Source organism: Xenopus laevis, chromosome 7S (assembly GCF_017654675.1).
Source record: "Xenopus laevis strain J_2021 chromosome 7S, Xenopus_laevis_v10.1, whole genome shotgun sequence".
NCBI classification, from domain to species: domain Eukaryota; kingdom Metazoa; phylum Chordata; class Amphibia; order Anura; family Pipidae; genus Xenopus; species Xenopus laevis.
In genome coordinates, this window is record NC_054384.1 from 85984852 (window position 1) to 86006948 (window position 22097).

Consider the following 22097-nt stretch of genomic DNA (forward strand, 5'->3'; position numbering starts at 1 on the left):
TCTGGCCTTTTCTTCTACAACCTTGCTGGACAGGTAGGGTACATTTGTAGGCTTTGAAAACTGCTCACTCAAGTCACTGTGTTAATTAATTAAATTTAATATATTTTATTAAGTACCCCTTTAAGATGAATGGATTGGGTGCTTTAACTATATTAAGAGCCACAGGGGTGGGGGTGGACTTTACCTCTGGCCTGAGCTGTAAGGCTATGGCACACGGGGCATTTTGTCTACTGCTTCCAAGTGGCAGTGGGCAAAATGCTCTTATTTGTCTGGCACTACTCGTAATACAAGTAAATAAAAACCACCCAACTGAATGCTTGCAGAACAATGACTGGGGGATTTTAGGACTGAAACGCTCAAGTAGCGTATTTTGGGGCTAAGGTCCACCTGTCACCACTCTTTGTGCCTTTAGTAGGCCACTTGTCCATAACTAGTATCAGGTACTGTGAAAGCCAGACTAAAGGTGGCCATACACGGATAGATCCGCTCGTTTGGCGATGTCGCCAAACGAGCGGATCTCCCTCCGATATGCCCACCTTGAGGTGGGCAATATCGGGCTGATCCGATCGTGGGCCCTAGGGCCCAACGATCGGATCCTAGCGTTCGCCAAACGGGCGGTCGGATCGCGGGACCGCATCAACGAACAGATGCGGCCGCGATCCGACGGGATTTTTAACCCCATCCGATCGAGATCTGGCCGACTTTCGGCCAGATCTCGATCGGGGAAGCCCGTCGGGGGCCCCCATACACGGGCCAATAAGCTGCCGACTTGGTCTGTCGGCAGCTTTTATCGGCCCGTGTATGGCCACCTTAAGGTGTTATACTGCTACTGTTTTCCATCGGAGAGTAGTGGGTGTCCAAAACTCCCTGTTTGCCATTGCTTTGATTAAAAGTAATTCTTAAAAGTAATTAAAATTCTTTCTTGAAACTAAGAGTTACTAACAATTAACAGTATTCCTACTTCAGGGAAAGACTACCACACTTCCACAGCTTTTATTGTAAGAAAATGATTGTGCCTCCTAAGAAGGAAGATGTTATTTGTAAATAAAGTATTAAAGGGGTGGTTCACCTTTAAATTAACTTATAGAATGTTATAGAACGACCAATTCTAAGCAACTTTTTAATTGGTTTTCATTATTTATTTTTCATAGTTTTATAGTTATTTGTCTTTTTCTTCTGATTCTTTGCAACTTTCAAACGGGCGTCGCCGCCCCTTCTAAAAAAACATGCTCTGTAAGGCTACAAATGTATTGTTGTTGCTACTTTGTATTACTGATCCTTCTATTTAGACTCTCCTATTCATATTCCAGTCTCTTATTAAAATCAATGCATGGTTGCTAGGGTAATTTGGGCCCTAGTTACCAGATTGCTTGAAATGTAAATTGAAGAGCTGTTGAATAAAAAGCTAAATAACTCAAAAACCTTCAATAATAAAAAATGAAAACCAATTGCAAATTATCTCAGAATATCATTATCTACATCATACTAAAAGTTATCTGAAAGGTGAACAACCCCTTTAATTGTTATTGATGTTTAACAAAAATCTGTAAAGGAGAAGGAAATACAGAATTACTGTGGGTTGCCAAGTTGCTAGGCACTGATTGCTGACCGTTCATTTAGAGTGTTGCAATTAGGAAGTTTTTTTTTTTTTAAATTTTGCACAGCACAGAACATTTTTAAACAAACAAGCTGAAAAGCCTACTTTCTTATTGGGTGCACGTGGGCAAGTTACAGTTCATTTGTGCAAGAATATTTTTTCAGGGGGCTATATATTGAGAATGCTCTCGTGCAAATATACATCTTTATTCAGGATAAAGATGTATATTTGCACAAAATAAAAGATTATTCTGGATAAAGATGTATATTTGCACAAAATAAAAGATTATTCACTACAAGTGAGTGCTGATCCTCCATTCACATCTATTTCAATACAATTGATCTTGCACCACTGGAACACTTCTGTCAGAGTGCGGGTACTGTGGGACAGTATATATATATATATATATATACTGGATGCCGGCACAGCTTGGGTGAATAGTGCCTGGGTGCATATAGTCAAAAGGAATAAATGCAAGAAAGAAAAAGGCTCGCACTTACAGGTCTTACCGGTAAGTAGTTTTTTGCTGAATAGACCTCATATTTTCTTCTTAACGTTGCGGATTGCACTCTTTCAGAAGACCGAAACGTTGGAATAACAAACTTTATCTATTTTTCACCAAATTTTAAGACCTGTGAGTGCCTTGCTTTAATATATATATATATATATATATTGTAGAATGATGGCACTCATAGGATTTAAGCAACAGACAAAAAATTTCAAAAATAGAAAAAAAGGGTTTTCGTCCGATGTTTTCTTCATACTGTGAATATTACATTTATTTTACGCCACACGATGGTCACCTCCACTTGCCTGTCCAGAAATCTTTTCAGCAGACACCACTACAAAAGTAATACATTCTTAAAACCTTTATTATAACTTATCTGGGATAATGTACAAGGTTCTTTTTTATTATTCTAAATAAAAAGGAAATATTTAAAAAGAAAAATTAATTATTTGATAAAAATGGAGTCTCCATAATTCTGAGCTTTCTGGATAGCGGGTTTTTACTTCATTCATACAGTAGGTTGAATAGGTTGTTGCAAAATATTGACACAGGGTGGTGCTGTTGTCCTGTCATAGTCAATGAAACCATGTGTAAGAGATCAAATGCATATGTAAACACAATGTGAATTTTGCCATCTTTCTTCTTTCTTTCCCTTGTGCTTTCTCAAGTGCTCGATATGGAAGTCCCAAACGGCAGCTGCAGTTTTACAGGTACCGCTCTGCTCTCTTTGTCTTGACTAGAAATGCATGTTCCCTAGTAACGTGCTTCTGTGAATGTCTACCAGTAGGCTCATGCTATAAATAAAATATAAACGGGCTTTGATTATACGGCTGGACATGGCTGAACAAATCCTGGTAAAATTTATGTTATTTGGTTTATTTTTTTTCAGTAAAACTACACTTATCAAATGAATGCCGCTAACTACAGACAAAACAAGTGGTAAATCAAGTTACACAGCCAGTTAGTAAATCTCCCTAGTATCTGTGCAGCAATAATATAGTAAAAATCCACATAAAAAATGTAGTTCACACAATTGTATACTAAACAATAATTTGTGTCTGGGAATGCCCAGGTATAGTCTCAATGCAGTTTACCTTGTAAAAAAAAAAACCAAAATAAAATGATGGTGCAGTAAATAAATACATGCAGGCTTTGTGCCTTACTACAAACCTTTCAGAGATGCCCAATCCCAGTGCAGAAGTGTATGGTGCTCTTAAGCAGGTTCATTGAAGTAACTCAGACAGCCCAAAAGGAATTTCAAATGAGACGATTTTAGTGCAAACAAACAAATAAAAACACATCTTACTTACACATTGGTAAGTGGCCTGATGCACGTTTCGTGTACTTGTATGTTTTCATACAGTTCCCATTTCTTTAATATTAGGAAAATTATATATTTTTTTCGGGTTTCCGAATAAGGGATCCCATACCTGTACTATAATTCATGTTTTTATACTTTGTACTTTTTGCATACCTGCCAACTGTCCTGTTTTTAGAAAGATAGTCCCTCTTTTGACAGCTCAACCCGCAGTCCCTCATTTGTACTGGGAAGTCCCGCACTGAACATGCAGAAAAAGAAACAAAGTTTCTAAATTAATTGGCTTTTGGCAGAGAGCCCAGAACAGCTACAGCAGCTGATAGGATACTTTTGTAACAATTTCAAGATAAGCAAATAAGTAATTGTAACATTATAAGATAACAGGTCCATTGGGAAAAGTTGGACTCACAGCTTAAAGGGCAATTCACCGTAATTAGCAAAACTGTATTAACTGAAAAAAAATATGTTCAAATTTTGATAACCTGCCAAATTTTGTAAAATGAACATGGTAATTAGGGGGTGTTAAATTAGGGAAAAGAGGCAGGAGCGCTCCAACCCCCCGCCGTATGTTTAATTCTATATATTGGAATCCTTTTCTGTCTAGCGAGTATTTTTACATTCGTAAAGACTTGCTCACCGCTGTTCTAAAGTGGTTCAGGTGCACTTGCCCCGAACCTTCTGCTTTAAACTTTCCAATACAATAAGTTGTGGGTCACTCACCGCTCCTGTTCGGTGGCCCGGGTGCTGCGCCCCGAACCCTCAGCATGGGGGAGACATCAAGACTTGGAAAACGGCAGTTTGGCACGCACTCAGCAGGACTCCAGACAGCGGTAAAATATCTCTTTACTTTATTGCACAAACATCTATCGTCCTAACGCGTTTCGTGTGTTACCACACGTAATCATAAGCATTGGATGCCTATGATTACGTGTGGTAACACACGAAACGCGTTAGGACGATAGATGTTTGTGCAATAAAGTAAAGAGATATTTTACCGCTGTCTGGAGTCCTGTTCAGTGCATGCCAAACTGCCGTTTTCCAAATTAGGGGGTGTTGCCACAAAAGTGGGCATGGTCAAAAAAGGTTAGTTGTTCTACCGGCGGTACCTTTTTTGTCCCTCCTTTTATTTCTAAAATGTTGGGAGGGATGCTTTTTGTACTTTGTTTTTACAGAAAATGTATCTTTTCCTTCCCCCTTTTTGTGATTGGCTTACAAAAAGCCATAATAATACTATAAATTTGTGCCAACATGGTTTTATGCATAGTAGATTTTGCTAGACTAATTTAATTTATTTTTATGAGAAAGTGAGCAGGGACCTCGACTCTGGGATGGCAGAGGATATGATCTAATTAGACTTTGTTAAAGCATTTAATACAGTGCAACACAGAAGGTTACTGGTTGAATTAAAGAATGTTGGCCTGAAACATCATATTTGTACCTGTATAAAGAACTGGCTAAAATATAGATTAAATGGAACATTTGTTAATTGGACCAGTGTTGTTAGTAGAGTACCACAGGGCTCTCTACTTGGTCCTTTGCTTTTCAATTTGTTTATTAATGACCTGGGGGTGGGCATTGAAAGTACTATTTCTATTTTTGCAGATGATACTAAATTGTGCAGAACTATAGGTTCCATGCAGGATGCTGCCACTTTGCAGAGTGATTTGGAAAACTGGGCAGCAAACTGGAAAATTAGGTTCAATGTTGATAAATGCAAGTTATACACTTTGGCAAAAATAATATAAATGCAAGTTATACACTAAATGGCAGTGTGTTGGTGGTTTCCTTAACTGAGAAGGATCTAGGAGTTTTTGTAGATAACAAGTTGTCTAATTTCAGCAAGTGTCATTCTATAAGTAAATACCTATATTTCTGGGTACAGGGGTGAACCATGATTCTTTTTTATGATGTTGGCACTGAAACTGCAGTGGGAGCAGTTCTTATTATACAGTGCACCAGTTCCCCAAGAATTTAAGCAAAAGGGGACAGGTGACTAATTTAATCTGGAATTAAAACATTTTATTCTAATAGTAGCTTTAGTTTTGTTAAAGGACAAGGAAAGTCTAAAATAGAATAAAGCTAGAAATGCTGTATTTTGTATACTAAACATAAGCATGAACTTACTGCACCACAAGCCTAATCGAACAAATGATTTATGCTTTCAAAGTTGGCCACAGGGGGCTGTCATCTTGCTCAGTGTGGTCTGGGCTGCTTAGGGATCGTCATAAACAAAGCTGCTTGAGTTCTGCATGGCTGGTAAGTAAGGCGGGGGCTCCCCCTGCTGTTCATAAGTATGATTGTTTCCCTGCTCAGCAGTTAGGGACCGTCTGACAATTCCTATCCACAGCAGTAAATGAAGGGAGAATTTCACTGCATACAGTCAGGTTTCTTATAAAAATGGTACACATTTTTTAATTAAAGTATATCTAGATAGGTTTCTTTTTCATTAAAGAAAGTAAAAATGAGATTTTATTTTTTTGCCTTTCCTTGTCCTTTAATCCTGTTTGGAATGTAGTGGAACCCTGATTCAAAATGCAAGGGATATTCTGTATAAATCCTGCACAGAACATGTTGAGGTGGACAGTCTGGCTTTTTGAAGCTTTCTGTGTGTTCAGCATTATCTTGTAAGTGCATTTATCTTTTGCATTGAAGTGTTTCTGTCTGCTCTGGTTCTTGAAGCACTCCCTTTGTTATTAATGTATCTTAATAAAATGTTTTGCTGTGACTGTTGCAGTTAAACCCTATTAAACCCCGTTTATGTCATATCAAACCTGGGTTGCTAGATGAAACCCGCAGTTATGCAAGGCTGAACCTGCCAGTTATACCAGTAACAACTTCATTGAATAAATGGAAAAAAAGGCTAGGGGGAAAGAATAGTAAATGTATGCCTGTACTGCCATTATTTGACAATGGAAATATAAAGCTCAATGGAAACAATATGTCAATCAATGAATGTTTTAATTCCATTCACTGTCAAATTGTTATAAACCACAAGGAAGAATGAACAAGATTATTGGAAGGAAAAATCTAAAATGGCTATTACTGCCTTGATTAAAAAAAGTCATTATTAAAGGGATGTGATACGGCTGTTTTTGCATAACATTGTATTATGTATTCTAAATGTGGGGTTGTTTGTCAACCTCCTTGTGCTGTTTCTCAGGCTAGATTATTGATGTAAATTGTGTGTTATCCTTCAGAGCTATTAATTAGACTGGTTTTCTCAAGAAATTTAGCATCCAAACCAGCCTGTTGTCTTCTCATGAGATTTAGCAAATGGCTGATTGAATTAACTGTACACATTAAAGAGATCATTAAAATCAGCAATTGATGCATCTAGTTCATACACTTCCCAGTAGTAAATTAATCCTAAAGGTGGCCATGCATGTCCTGACCTTGTAAAGTCGTGTTCCCCAACCAAACCCTTGGATGTTGCTCGCAGTGGCCTCAAAGCAAGTGCTTATTTTTCAATTCCAGGCTTGGAAGGTAGTTTTGGTTGCATAAAAATCATGTGTACTGCCAAATAGTGCCTTCTATAGGCTGCCAGTCCACATAGGGGCTACCAAATAGCCAACCACAGCCCTTATTTGGCATAGACAAATACAAGAGTTCCTCTGCACTCAACCCATTATCGATATATTAAGGACAATGAAACATTTTGTGCCTTAAGCTACTAAAAATGCCTTCCCATTTAAACAAAACAGGGATTGTTTGTCCATATATTGCAATATATTTAAGCTGGCCAACTACTGTACGTCAAAGTCATCCTCGATATGGCCAGTCTTACACTCAACTTACATCTGATTCATTAAAAATTGAATTGCTTCATTATACATTTTACAATGAAGATTTTCATTCATCCAGGTCATGGTATATCTAGTATAGGTCAATCTAAAAACAACTGGATTTGCTGAGTAATCAATGAAGACGTTCTTCAGTTCAACTGACTGGTGTGGGAAGTTTTCGGCATATAAACTCTTTCTGCGGATTCAGAACACTTCACACATCCATTCATCCAACTCTCACAAGTAACACCTGTATCTAGGAGTTGCATGACACATTGGATAATCCTATCACAACTACACAGAATCTACACCTCTGTGAATTTCTTCAGATGTTTCTTCAAATGTCACCTCTTTGAAGAGTTACAATGTGCCATTGTAAATGGATTAGTGGAAGAGTTTATATGCCGAAAACTCCCCACACCAGTCAGTTGAACTGAAGAAGCTACTCGGATGAGTAGTGAAACATCTTCATTGATTACTCAGCAAGTCCAGTTGTTTTTAGATTGACCTATACTAGATATTTTACCTGCAACTTACTCGCTGCTTTCAAAGTAAAACTCCCAAACTTGGTTGAACTTTTATTAGGCATCCCCAGGGACTTTTTTCATGCTTGTGTTGCTCCCCAACTCTTTTTACATTTGAATGTGGCTCGTGGGTAAAAAGTTTGGGAGATACCTGTTGTATGGTATCTGACCAATCAGCCTGTGGCGCAGCAACAAATTTTCAAACAGATTTGACTGGTCAGATGCAGTAAAGCTAGCCATGTACTGGCCAATATAAGATGCCAGTTTATGTTTGCCATACTCGGGCAACAGCTTATTGGCACCCATATGGGGCCTCCTTAACAAATATCAGGCTGCAAATCATCCAGTTGATGTGGTCCCTCAATGGCCTGGCTGGCAAACCATCAGATTATCTGATGTGGTGCATCCAGATCTTTGCCAAATGTCTTATGTAGAGTTTAAGATTAAAATTCCTTTATTATTTTGATCAATTGAATTTACATATAGAATGCAATAAAAAGAATAACGAAGAATACTAGGCATACACAAAAAGTGTTTTGACAGAACTATCCAAATGATTGCCTCATAATGGGGACCTTTTTAGATCTCATGTGTAAGAAATACATCTAAAGGAGTTTTGACCCTGCCCAATATTTAGCTAAGGATGGACGGCCATAGGTTTGGCCCAACATATGTCCAATAAGCTACCTCAAGGGGCCTAGTCAGAAACTAAAGTATGGCAGTTTATGGCCAGCTTTACACTACAATTATTAATAAGCCCTACTATGGAATATTATTATGATAGTTTATGTATAAAACACCAACATATTCTGCAGAGCCGTACTATGCTTAAAATTAATGGAGAACACAGTCTTAACAAAATCAGCACAATGAGTTGCGATATAATGTATAACTGCAGAAAGCTTTGGATGCCCATTTTTGTATTCTGGACCCAACTACCCTATGTTGCAATTTCAGTGGGAGAAGTGGGCTAGTAGGGAATTTTTTTTAAAGACTTGCAAGCAATGTAACAATATCATTAGGCTATATTAGCCCTGTACCTCTATATGGGCCATGTTACCACACCACATATTTCTGTTTGTTTATGTTTATCACTAGGGATGTGCGAATTTGACCCGTTTCGCCAAAAATTTTACGCAAAATTCGCCCATCTCTATCTATCACCTAAATTGATTTGATTTAAATTGGTTCATATCCATGTATGCATCGAACATAATCACTTTTCCTTTTTATCCATGGATTGGCTATGTACTGTTGTATTTCTTTATGCACATTCAAATAAAAATACAGTTGATTGAAAAAGCAGCACCGATGCAGATAAAGGGACACTTATATCGAGACATGACGTCGGAGAGGGCCCTTCCCATGAGGGTTAATAAAGTAGAATGAGTACAGCATGTAGTGCATTACATAACTTTCCTGCTCTTAATGGAAATTATCTTTTTTTGCATCCAAAGGGGAAGGCTCCTTTCTTCTAATGTCTAGGGATGGCGTTGTGTGCTCCAAAAAGACCTATTAGTGAACAACAGGAAAAAAGATGACAGGTAAAAGTCACTTAACATGAAGCTTGTGCTTCTACATTTATTATGTGCAGAGTCTGCACAAAGCACTGATTCTATGGTAATCCCTTTATGGTTAAGTGAGTGCTTCCCAAACCGCTGATGAAAACATAAAGGAAGAACGTCTATTATTTCCTTTTGTTTCATCAGCGGTTTCTGCAGCTCTTACTTATGTAGAAGAGATTGTCCATTTAAAGTGAGTTCCTTAGTCCCTGTATGTTTTAGTAGCTTAAATAGTAAATTCTTAGTTAATAGTTTTTATGCTTATGTTAAGTTTTAATCTCTATATTTATAGCTGTGGAAGATGTAAAGAGTTTCAGTAGCCTTGTGCATAGATCTCCATTCATCTATTGTATGTGCTGTGGATACGGTATGACCGTGTTCCTCTCCAGTATCAGCTGACCCAGTTTTATCTGTCAAAAGCACAGCAGTCCCCAAGCAGCCAGGGTAAGGGTCAATTGCTGTATATGACTTTACACCTTTGCTTGTTGGAAGGGCCATAGGGTAAATAAAGATGAATAGCAGAAAATATGAGAAACTATCAATGCACCATAGCAAAGTTTTATAGGGGTGTCTATTACATTCCAAAGGATTAAATGAAAGTGCACAGGGAATTGGCATTTTTTTTGTTTCTACAATCAGAAACTCTAAAATAAAAAATAAATAAAATCAGATGGCAGATAATCAAATTTCTCATGTACAGTAATTGCATACTTTTGTATCATTGACAGTTGTTAATTTATCTGTGTTATTTCACCTTTTGATATTTTCAAAAGGGGAGATCTTGGATTGATTAATAGTGGTGATGTGTGTGATGATTTCTGCTGGACTTGTGTAACTCACTGGACTTGCTCGACTTTGCTTACAATGGTTAAGGATACTGAACAACTAAATGTCATCCCGAATAAGTTCTATCATAAAGGAGTAGGGGGCACATTAAGTTAAAGATGTATAAAAAAAATTGGGCTAGATATGATGTATTCTATAAGGGTGCAGTACCTATAGACCGATTGCCTGCCCCCCAAAACACACATACTTCTGTAATATTTTCTCCAGTGCCCTATAATTATAATTTTTAAATCTGTCGGGGGCAAATATGTACTGTAGGTATGGATCTTCTCTGCCAATGGGCATCTGGTACAGTAAGCCTCATGCACACCTAGGGGCATATTTATTATGCTGTGTTCGGTGTTTTAAAAATGGCGTAAATTTTTTACACGTTTTTTTCTTAGAGTGACTTCCTCCAGAAGCAATGTAAAATGGTGCAAAATTTGGCATTCACATGCCATAAAATTACACACACTGTCACCATTTACTTTACACAGCTTAAACCTAGGGATGCACCGAGTCCCCTATTTTGGATTCGGCCGAACCCCAGAATCCTGTGCGAAAGATTTGGCCGAATCCTAATTTGCATGTGCAAATTAGGGGTGGGAATGGGTAAACATTTTTTACTTCCTTGTTTTGTGCAAAAATTCACGCGATTTCCCTCCCGCCCTTAATTTGCATATGCAAATTAGGATTCGGGTTCGGCCAGACAGAAGGATTCGGCCGAATCCGAATCCTGCTGAAAAAGACCGAATCCCGATCCGAATCCTGGATTTGGTGCATCCCTACTTTAAACACCATTTTTCTTTATAGTGAATTTTGGTTTAAATAGCATAAATATGGCCCTAGTAGTATAGTTAAACTAACTATTTGTTAGTAGTCTGTTGCCTTTTGCTTTAGTGCATTTCAGAAGGACTCCTGTATCACTGGCATATAAGTGATATCGTAGTTGTGAACAGATCTTTCCCAACAGATTTTAAAAGTGATGATAGAAATGCCAACAGTCAACATGGATTTGTAAATACCATATTGTCAGTGCCTCTACATGCGTTTAGGCTAATGGTATAAGACCAGCTTTTCTGCAGTTGGCTACAGAAGTAACATCAGGTATTGGTGCATCCCTGAAAATGGAAAGATCAGTGTGTCCGGCACAGGGCTTTACCTGGAATAATCTGTATCTGACCAGGTTGTGTTCTGCTTTTTAAACATTTCAGAATCCATGTATTAATAAGGTCAGATGACCAATCAGAATGTGTTGGCTAGGTGGCAAAAATACGCTAATATTAATGTATTATCCAAGCAAAGCATTGGACAACCATGTAGGAAAAAGTTTAGGTAGTCTCTTGCCCAGTTTTGTTCTTTCACTAGGGATACATGCATTATAGTAATAGAGGTAAGGCATATTTTATATCTGGTGTCCCTTCCATTTTATAGTTTGGGCATTATAATGTTACAGTGTTAAACTTTCATCCAAATGCATAGATACTGGCATATGTACAATGATATAGCACGATACATTTTACCATAGATAGTACTGTAATATTTTTACAAAAAAAGTGAGTTTAAAATACTGTTAAATTACAGTAATTTTCATTACACTGTAAATAATGAAAAGGTCTGGCCACAATCCCATTATATTTCTTTTAAAATAGTCTGTGGCTTTGTGTGGTAATGCTATATGTCTAGCATAAGGAATACAAATACTTGTTTTGTTTTATTTTTTTTTTTTTAAAGGCTTTTTGCTATAGTTATATTAGAGGAGGGGAGGAGAGATATGAGATCTAGTACCCTCAAAGCCCATTATTCAGAATGATCCAAAGAATAGGAATAACATTTTCAATAGGCTCCTATTTAAATGAAATACTTTATCATTTCCTTACAAATACAGGTATAGGATCTGTTATCCAGAGGTTTTTCAGATAATGGATCTTTCCGTAATTTGGTTCTTCATTCCTTAAGTCTACTAGAAAATAATTTAAACATTAACTAGACGCAATAGGCTGGTTCTGCTTTCAATATGTATCTTAATTCTTAATCAAGTATTGTTACTTTTATTATTACAAAGAAAAAGGAAATAATTTAAAAAAAATTGGATAAAATGGCATCTATGAGTCATAGATGAGTCATAAAGTTCTGTCCATAGCAAGTAGTACAAGAGCGGATCCAGAGGAGAGTGAGATCTGCTGATAATACTTTGGGCAATATATCTAATATTCGTCTTGTGAGTATGAAATTTAGCCAAAGGTGGTGGTGATTGATTGGATGTGAAGAAATAGCTGCATGAATCACTACTACAAACGGAAAATTTAAAGGGGAAGTATACCTGAAAAAAATATTTTTCAGCACCAGGGGCTTTCACAATATATAAACTTGCTTTTTTGGTTTCTGCTTCCTCTGTTGCCATAGGCACTGATCTACATACAATTTTCTGGATATTTTGGATGTAGCTGAGAAACAGTGGGAAGATCGGCAAGAGAGAGTAAAACGAAACGACTTTCTTTTTTGCTAAAAATAATTTTTTTTAAATCTAATCTCTAATCGAGTCCATACCTTTCCGTATTTTTGAACTTTCTTGAAAATGGGTTTCCTGATAATGGATCCCATATCTGTATATATAAATAATAAAACACTGCCTTGTACTTGATGGTAATTGAGTTGCATAACTGTGTTGAAATAAAAAACAATGATATTTGGTTCTGTACAGTATTTTTTTATCATTCTATTTTAAACAATAATTTGGCAAAGGGACATATGGAGGTACAGGTATGGGACCTGTTATCCAGAATGCTTGGGACCTGAGGTTTTCCGGATAACAGATCTTTTTGTAGTTTGGATCTTCATACCTTAAGTCTACTAGAAAATCATGTAAACATTAAATAAAGCCAATAGGCTGGTTTTGCTTACAGTAAGCATTTATTATATCTTAGTTTGGAACAAGTAAAAGCTACGGTTTTATTCTAACAGAGAAAAAGGAAATAATTATATAAAAATGAGGATTATGTGGATAAATTAGAGTCTATGGGAGACGATCTTTCCGTAATTGAAGCTTACTGGAAAATGGGTCTCCGGATAACTGATCTCATACCTATACTTGTATTTCTCCACCCAGCGAATAAAGCGAACAGACTCTTTGCTTATAACTGGACCCAGGGTGCCCTAAGTTTGTTTTTATTTGATTATTTGTTTCCTTGTCATTTTACAATTAAAATGGAGACTGTGGGAGATGGCCTTACCCTAATTTGAATCTTTCTGGATAGCAAATTCCTGTTTAATGGATCCCATACCTGTACAATATTTGATTAAAAATTATTTTTATTTTAGTGACCAAGGGCTCCTTAATAAACTCACTTTTTTTGGGTTCCATGGGTCTTTTTACACTGCAGAGAAACAATTGCTTTTATTTGTTTTTAACTCTTCCATTTTGTGGTGCAGATAGTAACCTTGTGTTACAAGGTAAAAAAACTGCCATATGTCTGAGCTAAGTAAGTTTTTCTAATGCTGGTTTATAAAGAAACATGAGTCCCAATATGCGAGGGATAAAATGTATTTTGTTCTGCAGAGATGCATCTCATGTTGTTGCTGGTTTTCTTGGAAAATTATATTTATAGGACACAGCTTAAGTAAAATTTTAATTAAACCTGCACCTACTAAGACAGTGTGGCAGTAAAATGTATTGATTGGAGTATATTTGGAATGTAACCAGGCACCCCGATCTGGACACATTTTATGCTGTACACTTTTTAGTTGCTACTGAATAGCCAGGTATTTAATAATTTAAAGTGTATTTAGCAAGATAAAAACCTCCTAATACATTGACTATAATAGGTCTAATGGATTTTGCTTCAACACTGTAATCTTATGGGACTTCATAAACCAATTGCCTTAGACATTGAAACCGTGCATGACACTCCCATAAACAAGAAGGTTTGTTCACATCTCACGTACGTCTTCCTGCAACCCTTTATTATTGTTTTTAATGAGGAGAACACCAAGACCTCGGGTGAGTCCATTCTCGTTGTTGATGCAATAGAGAGAACATTTTTGCAGCTTTAGACTTCTCTGCTTGGTACAGAATTTTTTGCTTCATACAGAATTTCAGTGCTGAAAAGAAGAAAGTTTATAGCCAGGTAATCTCCATTCCTTTACAAGTGCATGTGTTATTGTTTTATCTATTTATGCAGATTCTAAATTGACATTTGCAAGTAGAAGTTATGCTATTTGAAAGTTATTGTTTGTTCCTTGGAAGTTTCAGGATTAAGTAGACTGCAGTCACTTTTGCAATTTTTTTTTCTTTCTTTTGGAACCCTAATCATGTACTTTTGCATGGATATCCCAATGCAATGCTGCCTTTCTAAAATCCTACTTTGCTTCAGCTATGCAGGAAAATATTGTCACGCGTTAAACCATTTTTGTCAGGTTGTTTAAAGTTAAAAAAATGATGAATACTAAACTATTATCAATATCATTAATGTTAAGTTCAAATGCAGTAAAATCTGATAAAACACTAGTGCCTATATAATAAATCACTTAGCCCTTTTTTTATTTACGAAGAAGTTATAACAGAAAAAAACAACTTTTGCAAAACCCGTCTCTAGGTTTTTTATTTTTTTGAATATTTTGTCTTATAGTAGTCATTTTTTATAGCGATAGTTAAAATGATGTTTTGAAATTAATTTATTGTGGTATAATGGTGCAAATATTCATCAGTTCTGTTTTAGAAATAATTATCTTTGTACTTATGAAACAATGGTTGGTACAATAAGGAATATCACCACGGTCTGAATGGTCGTTTAAGGTATGATTTTAGTTGGAAAAGGAGAAAACTGTTACGGGGTAAACTGTAATGGTTTAGCTATAGCATTGCAACTGTGTTTCATTGCATGTAGTGCAGTGTACACACATGGTTTATTTTTCCATATAATTTAGAGAGAATATTTATTTCATTTTTTTTGCCTTTTCTTTTGTGTTTACCATGTACCCCTGAAGCTCATTTCTATCTGATATTACAATGACTGTTGTGTTTCATCCCATCAAAACTTGTGAATGACTTCTGTTTTTTTTATTTAGTTTATATATTCACAATACCCCCCAAAAAAATGCAGTAGCCTTACAGCACCGTGTCAAGAGGTATAGTTTGGTAACAGTTGTGTAGCTTCAGTTTCAGTTGAAACAACGAATGTTTTTACAAAAAAAATGTTCAAATTTTAGTTAGTTGATTCTAGTATCTACTAAGTGCTCACTAGTGATTCTTGTTGATTTTACTGTATGCAGTTTTTTGGATAAGGTATCTTTCTGTAATTTGGGTCTCTGTACGTTAAATTCACGTAAAAATAATCCCTAATCACCAATCGGATTGTTTTGTCTCCAACAAGGATTCATTATATCTTAGTTGGGATCAAGTACCAAGTACTCTTGAATTCTTAGAGAGAAAATATGTTAGACTTTTTTTGAATCATTTATTTTTCATCATAATGGGTTTGTATGCCCGTACCAGCACTTTACTTTGCTTTTTAAGGTTCAGGTTACTTGCACATTTCTATTTATGGTTCAAAGCAATGTCCTCTCTATTTTTAAAAAATATTTTTGGTAGTGTTCACAAAAAATATCTTTTGTGCACACTTGTGAAGCAGATGAGCATAGATGATATTATCTTCAGGGAACTGAGAGGGTAAAAACAGGTAGAATTTTTTTTTTGAGTTTTTACACAAAATTCTTAGTGCCCACCAAAATTTTGTTTGAACTAATGAGGGCCTTTGTAGGTACACATACAGGATCCATTATCCGGAAGCCTGCTGCCCAAAAACCTCCAAATTACTCAAAGTCCATCGCCTATACACTTTATTTTATTTTTCTCAGTAATATTAAAATAATATCTTGTACAGGTATTATCCGGATTATCCGAAATTACAGAATGGAAATATCCAATAGACTCCATTTTATCCACATAATCCAAATTTTAAAAAACTATTTCCAATTTCTCTGTAATAATAAAACAGTAGTTATATTTGATCCCAACTAAGATGTAATTAATCCTTATTGGAAGCAAAACCAGCCTATTGGGTTTACATGATTTTTTAGTAGACTTAAGGTATGAAGATCCAAATTATGGAAATATCTGTTATCCGGAAAGCCCCAGGTCACGAGCATTCTGGATTACAGGTCCCATATCTGTACTCCAAACCAAGACCTTTATTTGAAGCAAAACAATCCTATTGGCTTTAACTCATGTTTAAAGTTTTTTTTTTGTAAACTTCCTTATCCAGAAAACAATAGGTCCAGAGTGTTCTGGATAACAAGTCCCATACCTGTACTAGGTTCCTTACATGTTCTCCTTGATGAAATGGTTGTTGAGTTTTTAAAATCAAATCAAAATTGATGTGCCCTTGTTTATCTCCCAAGTATGTTTTACAGACTAACACAAGGGAGGCATTGTTCTTATCGTTGCTGTATGTTGAAGGGGGCTTATAATGCAAATTGCAGTATTAACATTAATCTGAGATGTAGTCTTCTGCAATGTTCCCATGACTCTGGGGAGTAGTGGTAGCCACCACTTAGTGAAAGTGTGTTGTCCCCAGTCATCATAGTAGTTCGGAATCCTCTTGGGAGATCATAAGTGATGACGCCCTGAGCCTGCTGTCTAGCCTTTCCTATAGAAGTACAAGTTTCTAGAAACAGAAGTTCTAGCCTATATAGCTCAAGCACTGTGTATTTAAATAAAAATGAATAATACGAGAGCTCATATTCCACAGAGCCTAGGTGCCGTTTGCTACAGAATTTGTATACGTTTATCAGATTTTCCAAGCTGTTTGGGCTACCCTTGTCTCACCTAGTACAATTGTAATTTTTATTATTACTTGGCATTCTATTTAATCCTCTCCTGTTCACCTTCTAGTCTTTTATTCAAACCAATGCCTGGTTGCTAGGGTAAATTGGACTCAATCATACTAAAATTAAATTTAAAGGCAACCTGCTCCTTAAAGCTGGCCACATATACGCAAAGATCTGATCTTACGAATCGTGGATTCGTACGATTTTCGGACCGTGTGTGGAGAGTCTTTGGTCGATCGGACAGGTTAAAAGATTTCTGTCGGCTGCCGATAATATCTCTGCGTGTGTTGCCGATCGTACGATTTTCAGTGGGAGACTGTCACTCGCTTTGGTCGGACATAACTTTCGTACGATTGCTGTCAGGGGCAGAACATCGAATGATCTGTTCTTCTGTACTTTATTTGATCAGAATGGTTAGTGGCAGATCGGGAGATGGGCAAGTCAGATCGTAAGATAATTCGTACGATCGGATCTTTGCGTCTATGGCCAGCTTTAGGTGTATGGGCCACCGTATTATTTATTTGACAGTTATCTGACTAATGTATTGTACTCGCAGTTTTGTTAGTAAAGAGAAAGAGATTGTTAGACATTTGTGGTGAAGCAGCAGTATTTCATTGAAGAAAAGCTACAGTATAGAGAGATTCATTTATAAATCATCTATACACGTCTTACATACAATATTGTATACTTGCCCTTTTAACCAGGAAAGTTGCCATGCTGTTGTAAAATTTATGTAAGCAGTGGTCTCATATGATTACATATGATACATACATGTTTTTTACCCACTTAATCTGGCTACTCTTTCATCCCACCCAGCTGGCAAAAAATGTCTGTGTAGAGCCCTGCTTATTGTTTAGAGATTCATTGGGTATATTTGTACTGTTAAATTACAGAATCAAAGCAGATTAATATTTATAGCAGTTCTGTTTTTAAATTTACCCTTCAGATTTGCAAACCCCTTTAGATGTGAAAGGGTTACTTTCCTGCAAGCTCTGTAGAGAGGCAGCTCTGTAGCACGCTTACAGGAAGCTTGGCTAATTCTTACAGGAACCTCGGTTAGGTTAATGGGTATTGATTAATATTAGGTGAAACTGTAGAACACTTTTTGAATGCATTTGTGGGTTTATCTTACACCGCAGATTAGGCTGGAACTTTTAGAAGGGTAATTGATCCTTTCAAAATTCTTCAGCTGACAAATCAAACCACTTTTGCTGAGTCTGTCTGCTGCTTTTTGAGCACTCTTCTTGCAGTGCATTAACTAATATAAAAATTTGGCTGTGCTTTATTACAGCATAGATTCTGCAGTCGCTTTATGGGCTCCCAGAGCTCTAACATAAATATTCTTCCACTGGAAGTATATTTATTGCAAGCATTATTGTCCTAGGTGCTATTAAATATTAGTGACTTGAGAAATGTGTGCAATAGAAACACAGTTTTTGTTCCTGAAATATTCTTTTTTGGGAATGTAAAATTGCGTCCTGTATGTAGTAGTACATTTTTAATGATAATTCAGCTAAATTGTTTCTTTTTAGTTTCAGTTTTTTAAATTGGATTTTGAGGCCAACTATTAAACATTAAAAGAGTTAACCAAAAAAAATACAGACTAGGTACAGAGTCTGAAGAATACATAAAAAAGGAGGAAAAGAGATTTGGAGAAATAGAAAATAAAAACTGGTGGAGAGATTTATAGTACTAGAAAATAAAAGCTGGTGGAGAGATTTAGAGAACTAGAAAATAAAAGCTGGTGGAGAGATTTAGAGAACTATAAAATAAAAGCTGATGGAGAGATTTATAGAACTAGAAAATAAAAGCTGGTGGAGAGATTTAGAGAACTATAAAATAAAAGCTGGTGGAGAGATTTAGAGAACTAGAAAATAAAAGCCGGTGGAGAGATTTAGATAACTAGAAAATAAAATCTGGTGGAGAGATTTAGAGAACTAGAAAATAAAAGCCGGTGGAGAGATTTAGAGAACTAGAAAATAAAAGCCTGGGAGAGATTTAGAGAACTAGAAAATAAAAGCTGGTGGAGAGATTTAGAAAACTAGAAAGTAAAAGTTAGTGGAGAGGTTTAGAGAACTAGAAAATAAAAGCTGGTGGAGAGATTTAGAGAACTAGAAAATAAAAGCTGGTGGAGAGATTTAGAAAACTAGAAAGTAAAAGTTAGTGGAGAGATTTAGAGAACTAGAAAATAAAAGCTGGTGGAGAGATTTAGAGAACTAGAAAATAAGAGCTGGTGGAGAGATTTAGAGAACTAGAAAATAAAAGCTGTTGGAGAGATTTAGAAAACTAGAAAGTAAAAGTTAGTGGAGAGATTTAGAGAACTAGAAAATAAAAGCTGGTGGAGAGATTTAGAGAACTAGAAAATAAAAGCTGGTGGAGACATTTAGAGAACTAGAAAATAAAAGCTGGTGGAGAGATTTAGAGAACTAGAAAATAGAAGGTGGTGGAAGAAATTACTAGATGGGTAAATTTGATGTGTTATAGTTTGGGACTAATTTGGTACTAAATGATTTTTTCTCAGGTCAAATTCTTTAAGTAAGACATGGCACCCAGACCTTAATTAATTTAGTTTTGTATTCATTCTCTAATCAGTTGGAGAGGTTGTTGATTTTCAGTGTAGTGGGATTAGCAATTTTGTGGCAAGTGTGGTTCAACCGAGGAGAAGAAGGTGAAAGGGAGTCTATCTATAAGAAAGAAATATTTTGAAGGATCTGGGTTGTGGACATTCACAGTGATACTACTGATTCTCCTAGCTTTACTTGGTATATTTGCTAGTGTTTTGCTTTTTGTGCTTCCATGGAGAATATTATTTAGCTCCCATGCCCTACTACACCCCTTTCACAAAGCAGGGAAATAAAAAATATATAAACCTTCAAACTGCATCTGTTGGATTTCTGCCAGCATGGATGCATCACCAGAAGAGATGGCAAACAATTGTAGTGCTACATCCATGTAAAGGTATTGAAAGATAAACTAGTTGATTGTGTTTATTTAATGACTTTCTAGTAGACTTAAGGTATGAAGATCCAAATTGCGAAAAGATCCCCAGGTCCCAAGCATTCTGGATAACCGGTCCCATACCTATATTTAGAATAAGTGGTAGAGACACTGTTGCACATTCTAAAAGGCAATTCTGCAGTGTTGGGATTACGGGAAGAAACCAGTGTTGACGTTTGACCGCAAAATCTTCCCGAACTTTGTATTACTTTCTTGAATTTTGACAGCTAAGACCATGATAAATCTTGAAAGGGAGTCATTTATTTTCTTATTTCTTTTATACACTTAGGAACAGTAGTGCTTCAGTGATTAGAGCTATTCTAAAAAAAAAAAAAGACCTGTTTGCCTCTGATCTGATTTGTTTCTATGTTTGTTTCAGTCTTTCAGGCAGTAAGTCAAATGTTAGTTAATTGTTTTCGATGTGTTACAGTTTCAGGGTACCTTTAGATCATATGCTCATATTTCCAAGGATTCAAGTAGTGTTACTAGAAGCTAAAGGGTGCCACAGCAGGATTTTTATAGGCCCAAAAAACATCAGGAACATGACCTGTTTTGCAGCCGTAATCTGGAAATAAATTAGGGCCCTACGCTTCTGTCTCCACAGCTATTGCAGGCCCTTCTTCTTCTAAACCAATTTCCTCTCAGTGGGAAGTAATTATATAATAAAAGAAATAGCACTACAAATTCATTGTAGTAGATATAAAATAGAAACCTAAACTGCAAGATCATCCTGTTTGTGTAACCCTAAAGGACTGCAGCCTAGATCCAGAGATATATGTTTATTCTAATGAACCCCACAGCATCTCTGCTTCTAAGCACACAGCAGCAACTTGAGAACTGTAGTGAGTAATTTCAGAATAGCCTTTCATTTAACTGTAAGAGCTGTCCAATTCTCTTTATGTAAATTTGATCTAACAGAGGAACACACAAACACTCTAGCTAACAGTTTTTCACTGTGTTTTTTTTACTTTTGCCCTTCTGATATATTTGAAGCATTTGTAATCTCAATACCGTGTCATTTTATTTCTTCTTTCTTAGAACCAAGTAATTTTTAAATAGTATAGTATGTAAGCAATCGAAACTAGCATTGGTGCACATTTCCCCTCATTACTAAATGAAGTGTTGAATTCGTTAGAGAACATAATCTTCTACAACTATGCATAATGAGAATTTCCAGGCCTTCAAGATTAAAGTAAATTAAAATAATTAATATTTTATGACTCAATGTTAGGATACAGAAGTGTTCTCTTGCAAGTGTTTGATTCTATAGTTTTTTTCCCCCCTGATAAGTGAATTGCCATTGTTGGGCGCTGCTATTTTACAACTGCTCCTATAAATTAGTATTTCACGCACAGCTGGCACAAAGTATCACACAAACATATATAATATTTTATTTTTCATTAAGTAAGATAGAATGCAAACTGTTCAGGCTGTCTGTTTCCCAAGTACACGTGGAACCTGCTATCGAGAATACTTAGGACCTAGGGTTTAACTTAACATTTAACATTTGGAAAACATTTGGATGATTTGAACAATGGGATAATCCATAATCTGGATCTTCATCCCTTGTCTACAAAAAAAAATGTAATCATTAATTAAACACAACAGGCTTTTTACTTCCAAAAAGGATTAATCATATTTTAGTTGGGATAATGTAGGAGGTACTGTTATTATAACAAAGAAAAAGGAAATAATTTTTACAAATTTGTAGTATTTGAATAGAGTGGTGTCTATGGAAAATAACCTTTCTGTAATTCACAGCTTTCTGGATAATGGGTTTCTGGATAACAGATTCCATACATGTAATACAGAAAAATTTGGAAGCATTGTTTATTATGTCAGACTTTTTACAATGTATGCCCCCTTTTGAGATTTTTTTGAGATTTCTTATAATATACTTATAATATACCATAGACTATAAAATTACAGATATATAGTGGGTGTATCAGCCATTCAGCCATAGGTCCTAGAATATCAGGGACATCAGATACATTTTCACCCTTAAGGTGGCCATAGACGCAAAGATCCGCTCGTTTGGCGACATCGCCAAAAAGCCGATCTTTCCCTGATATACCACTAACCGACATGGCTTTATCGGGGGTAATCTGAACGTTCGGCTCTATGGCCGATCGATCAGATTACGATGAGAGCGCAAT

The 22097-nt window shown here is 36.2% G+C and overlaps 1 protein-coding gene across 3 annotated transcripts in view; it reads left to right on the plus strand.

Annotated features, from left to right (window-relative positions):
- Positions 1 to 22097, plus strand: part of LOC108697683 (voltage-gated potassium channel subunit beta-2-like) — a 133471-nt gene that overhangs the window by 37212 nt on the left and 74162 nt on the right. For 2 of the 3 annotated variants that reach the window (XM_018227954.2, XM_041571476.1), the window contains one exon: positions 2774 to 2815. The exons of the other annotated variant lie outside the window; for it this stretch is intronic. In XM_018227954.2, the coding sequence (XP_018083443.1) occupies positions 2774 to 2815 (42 nt within the window). The remainder of the gene's footprint in view (positions 1 to 2773; positions 2816 to 22097) is intronic. 3 annotated transcript variants of the gene reach the window in all.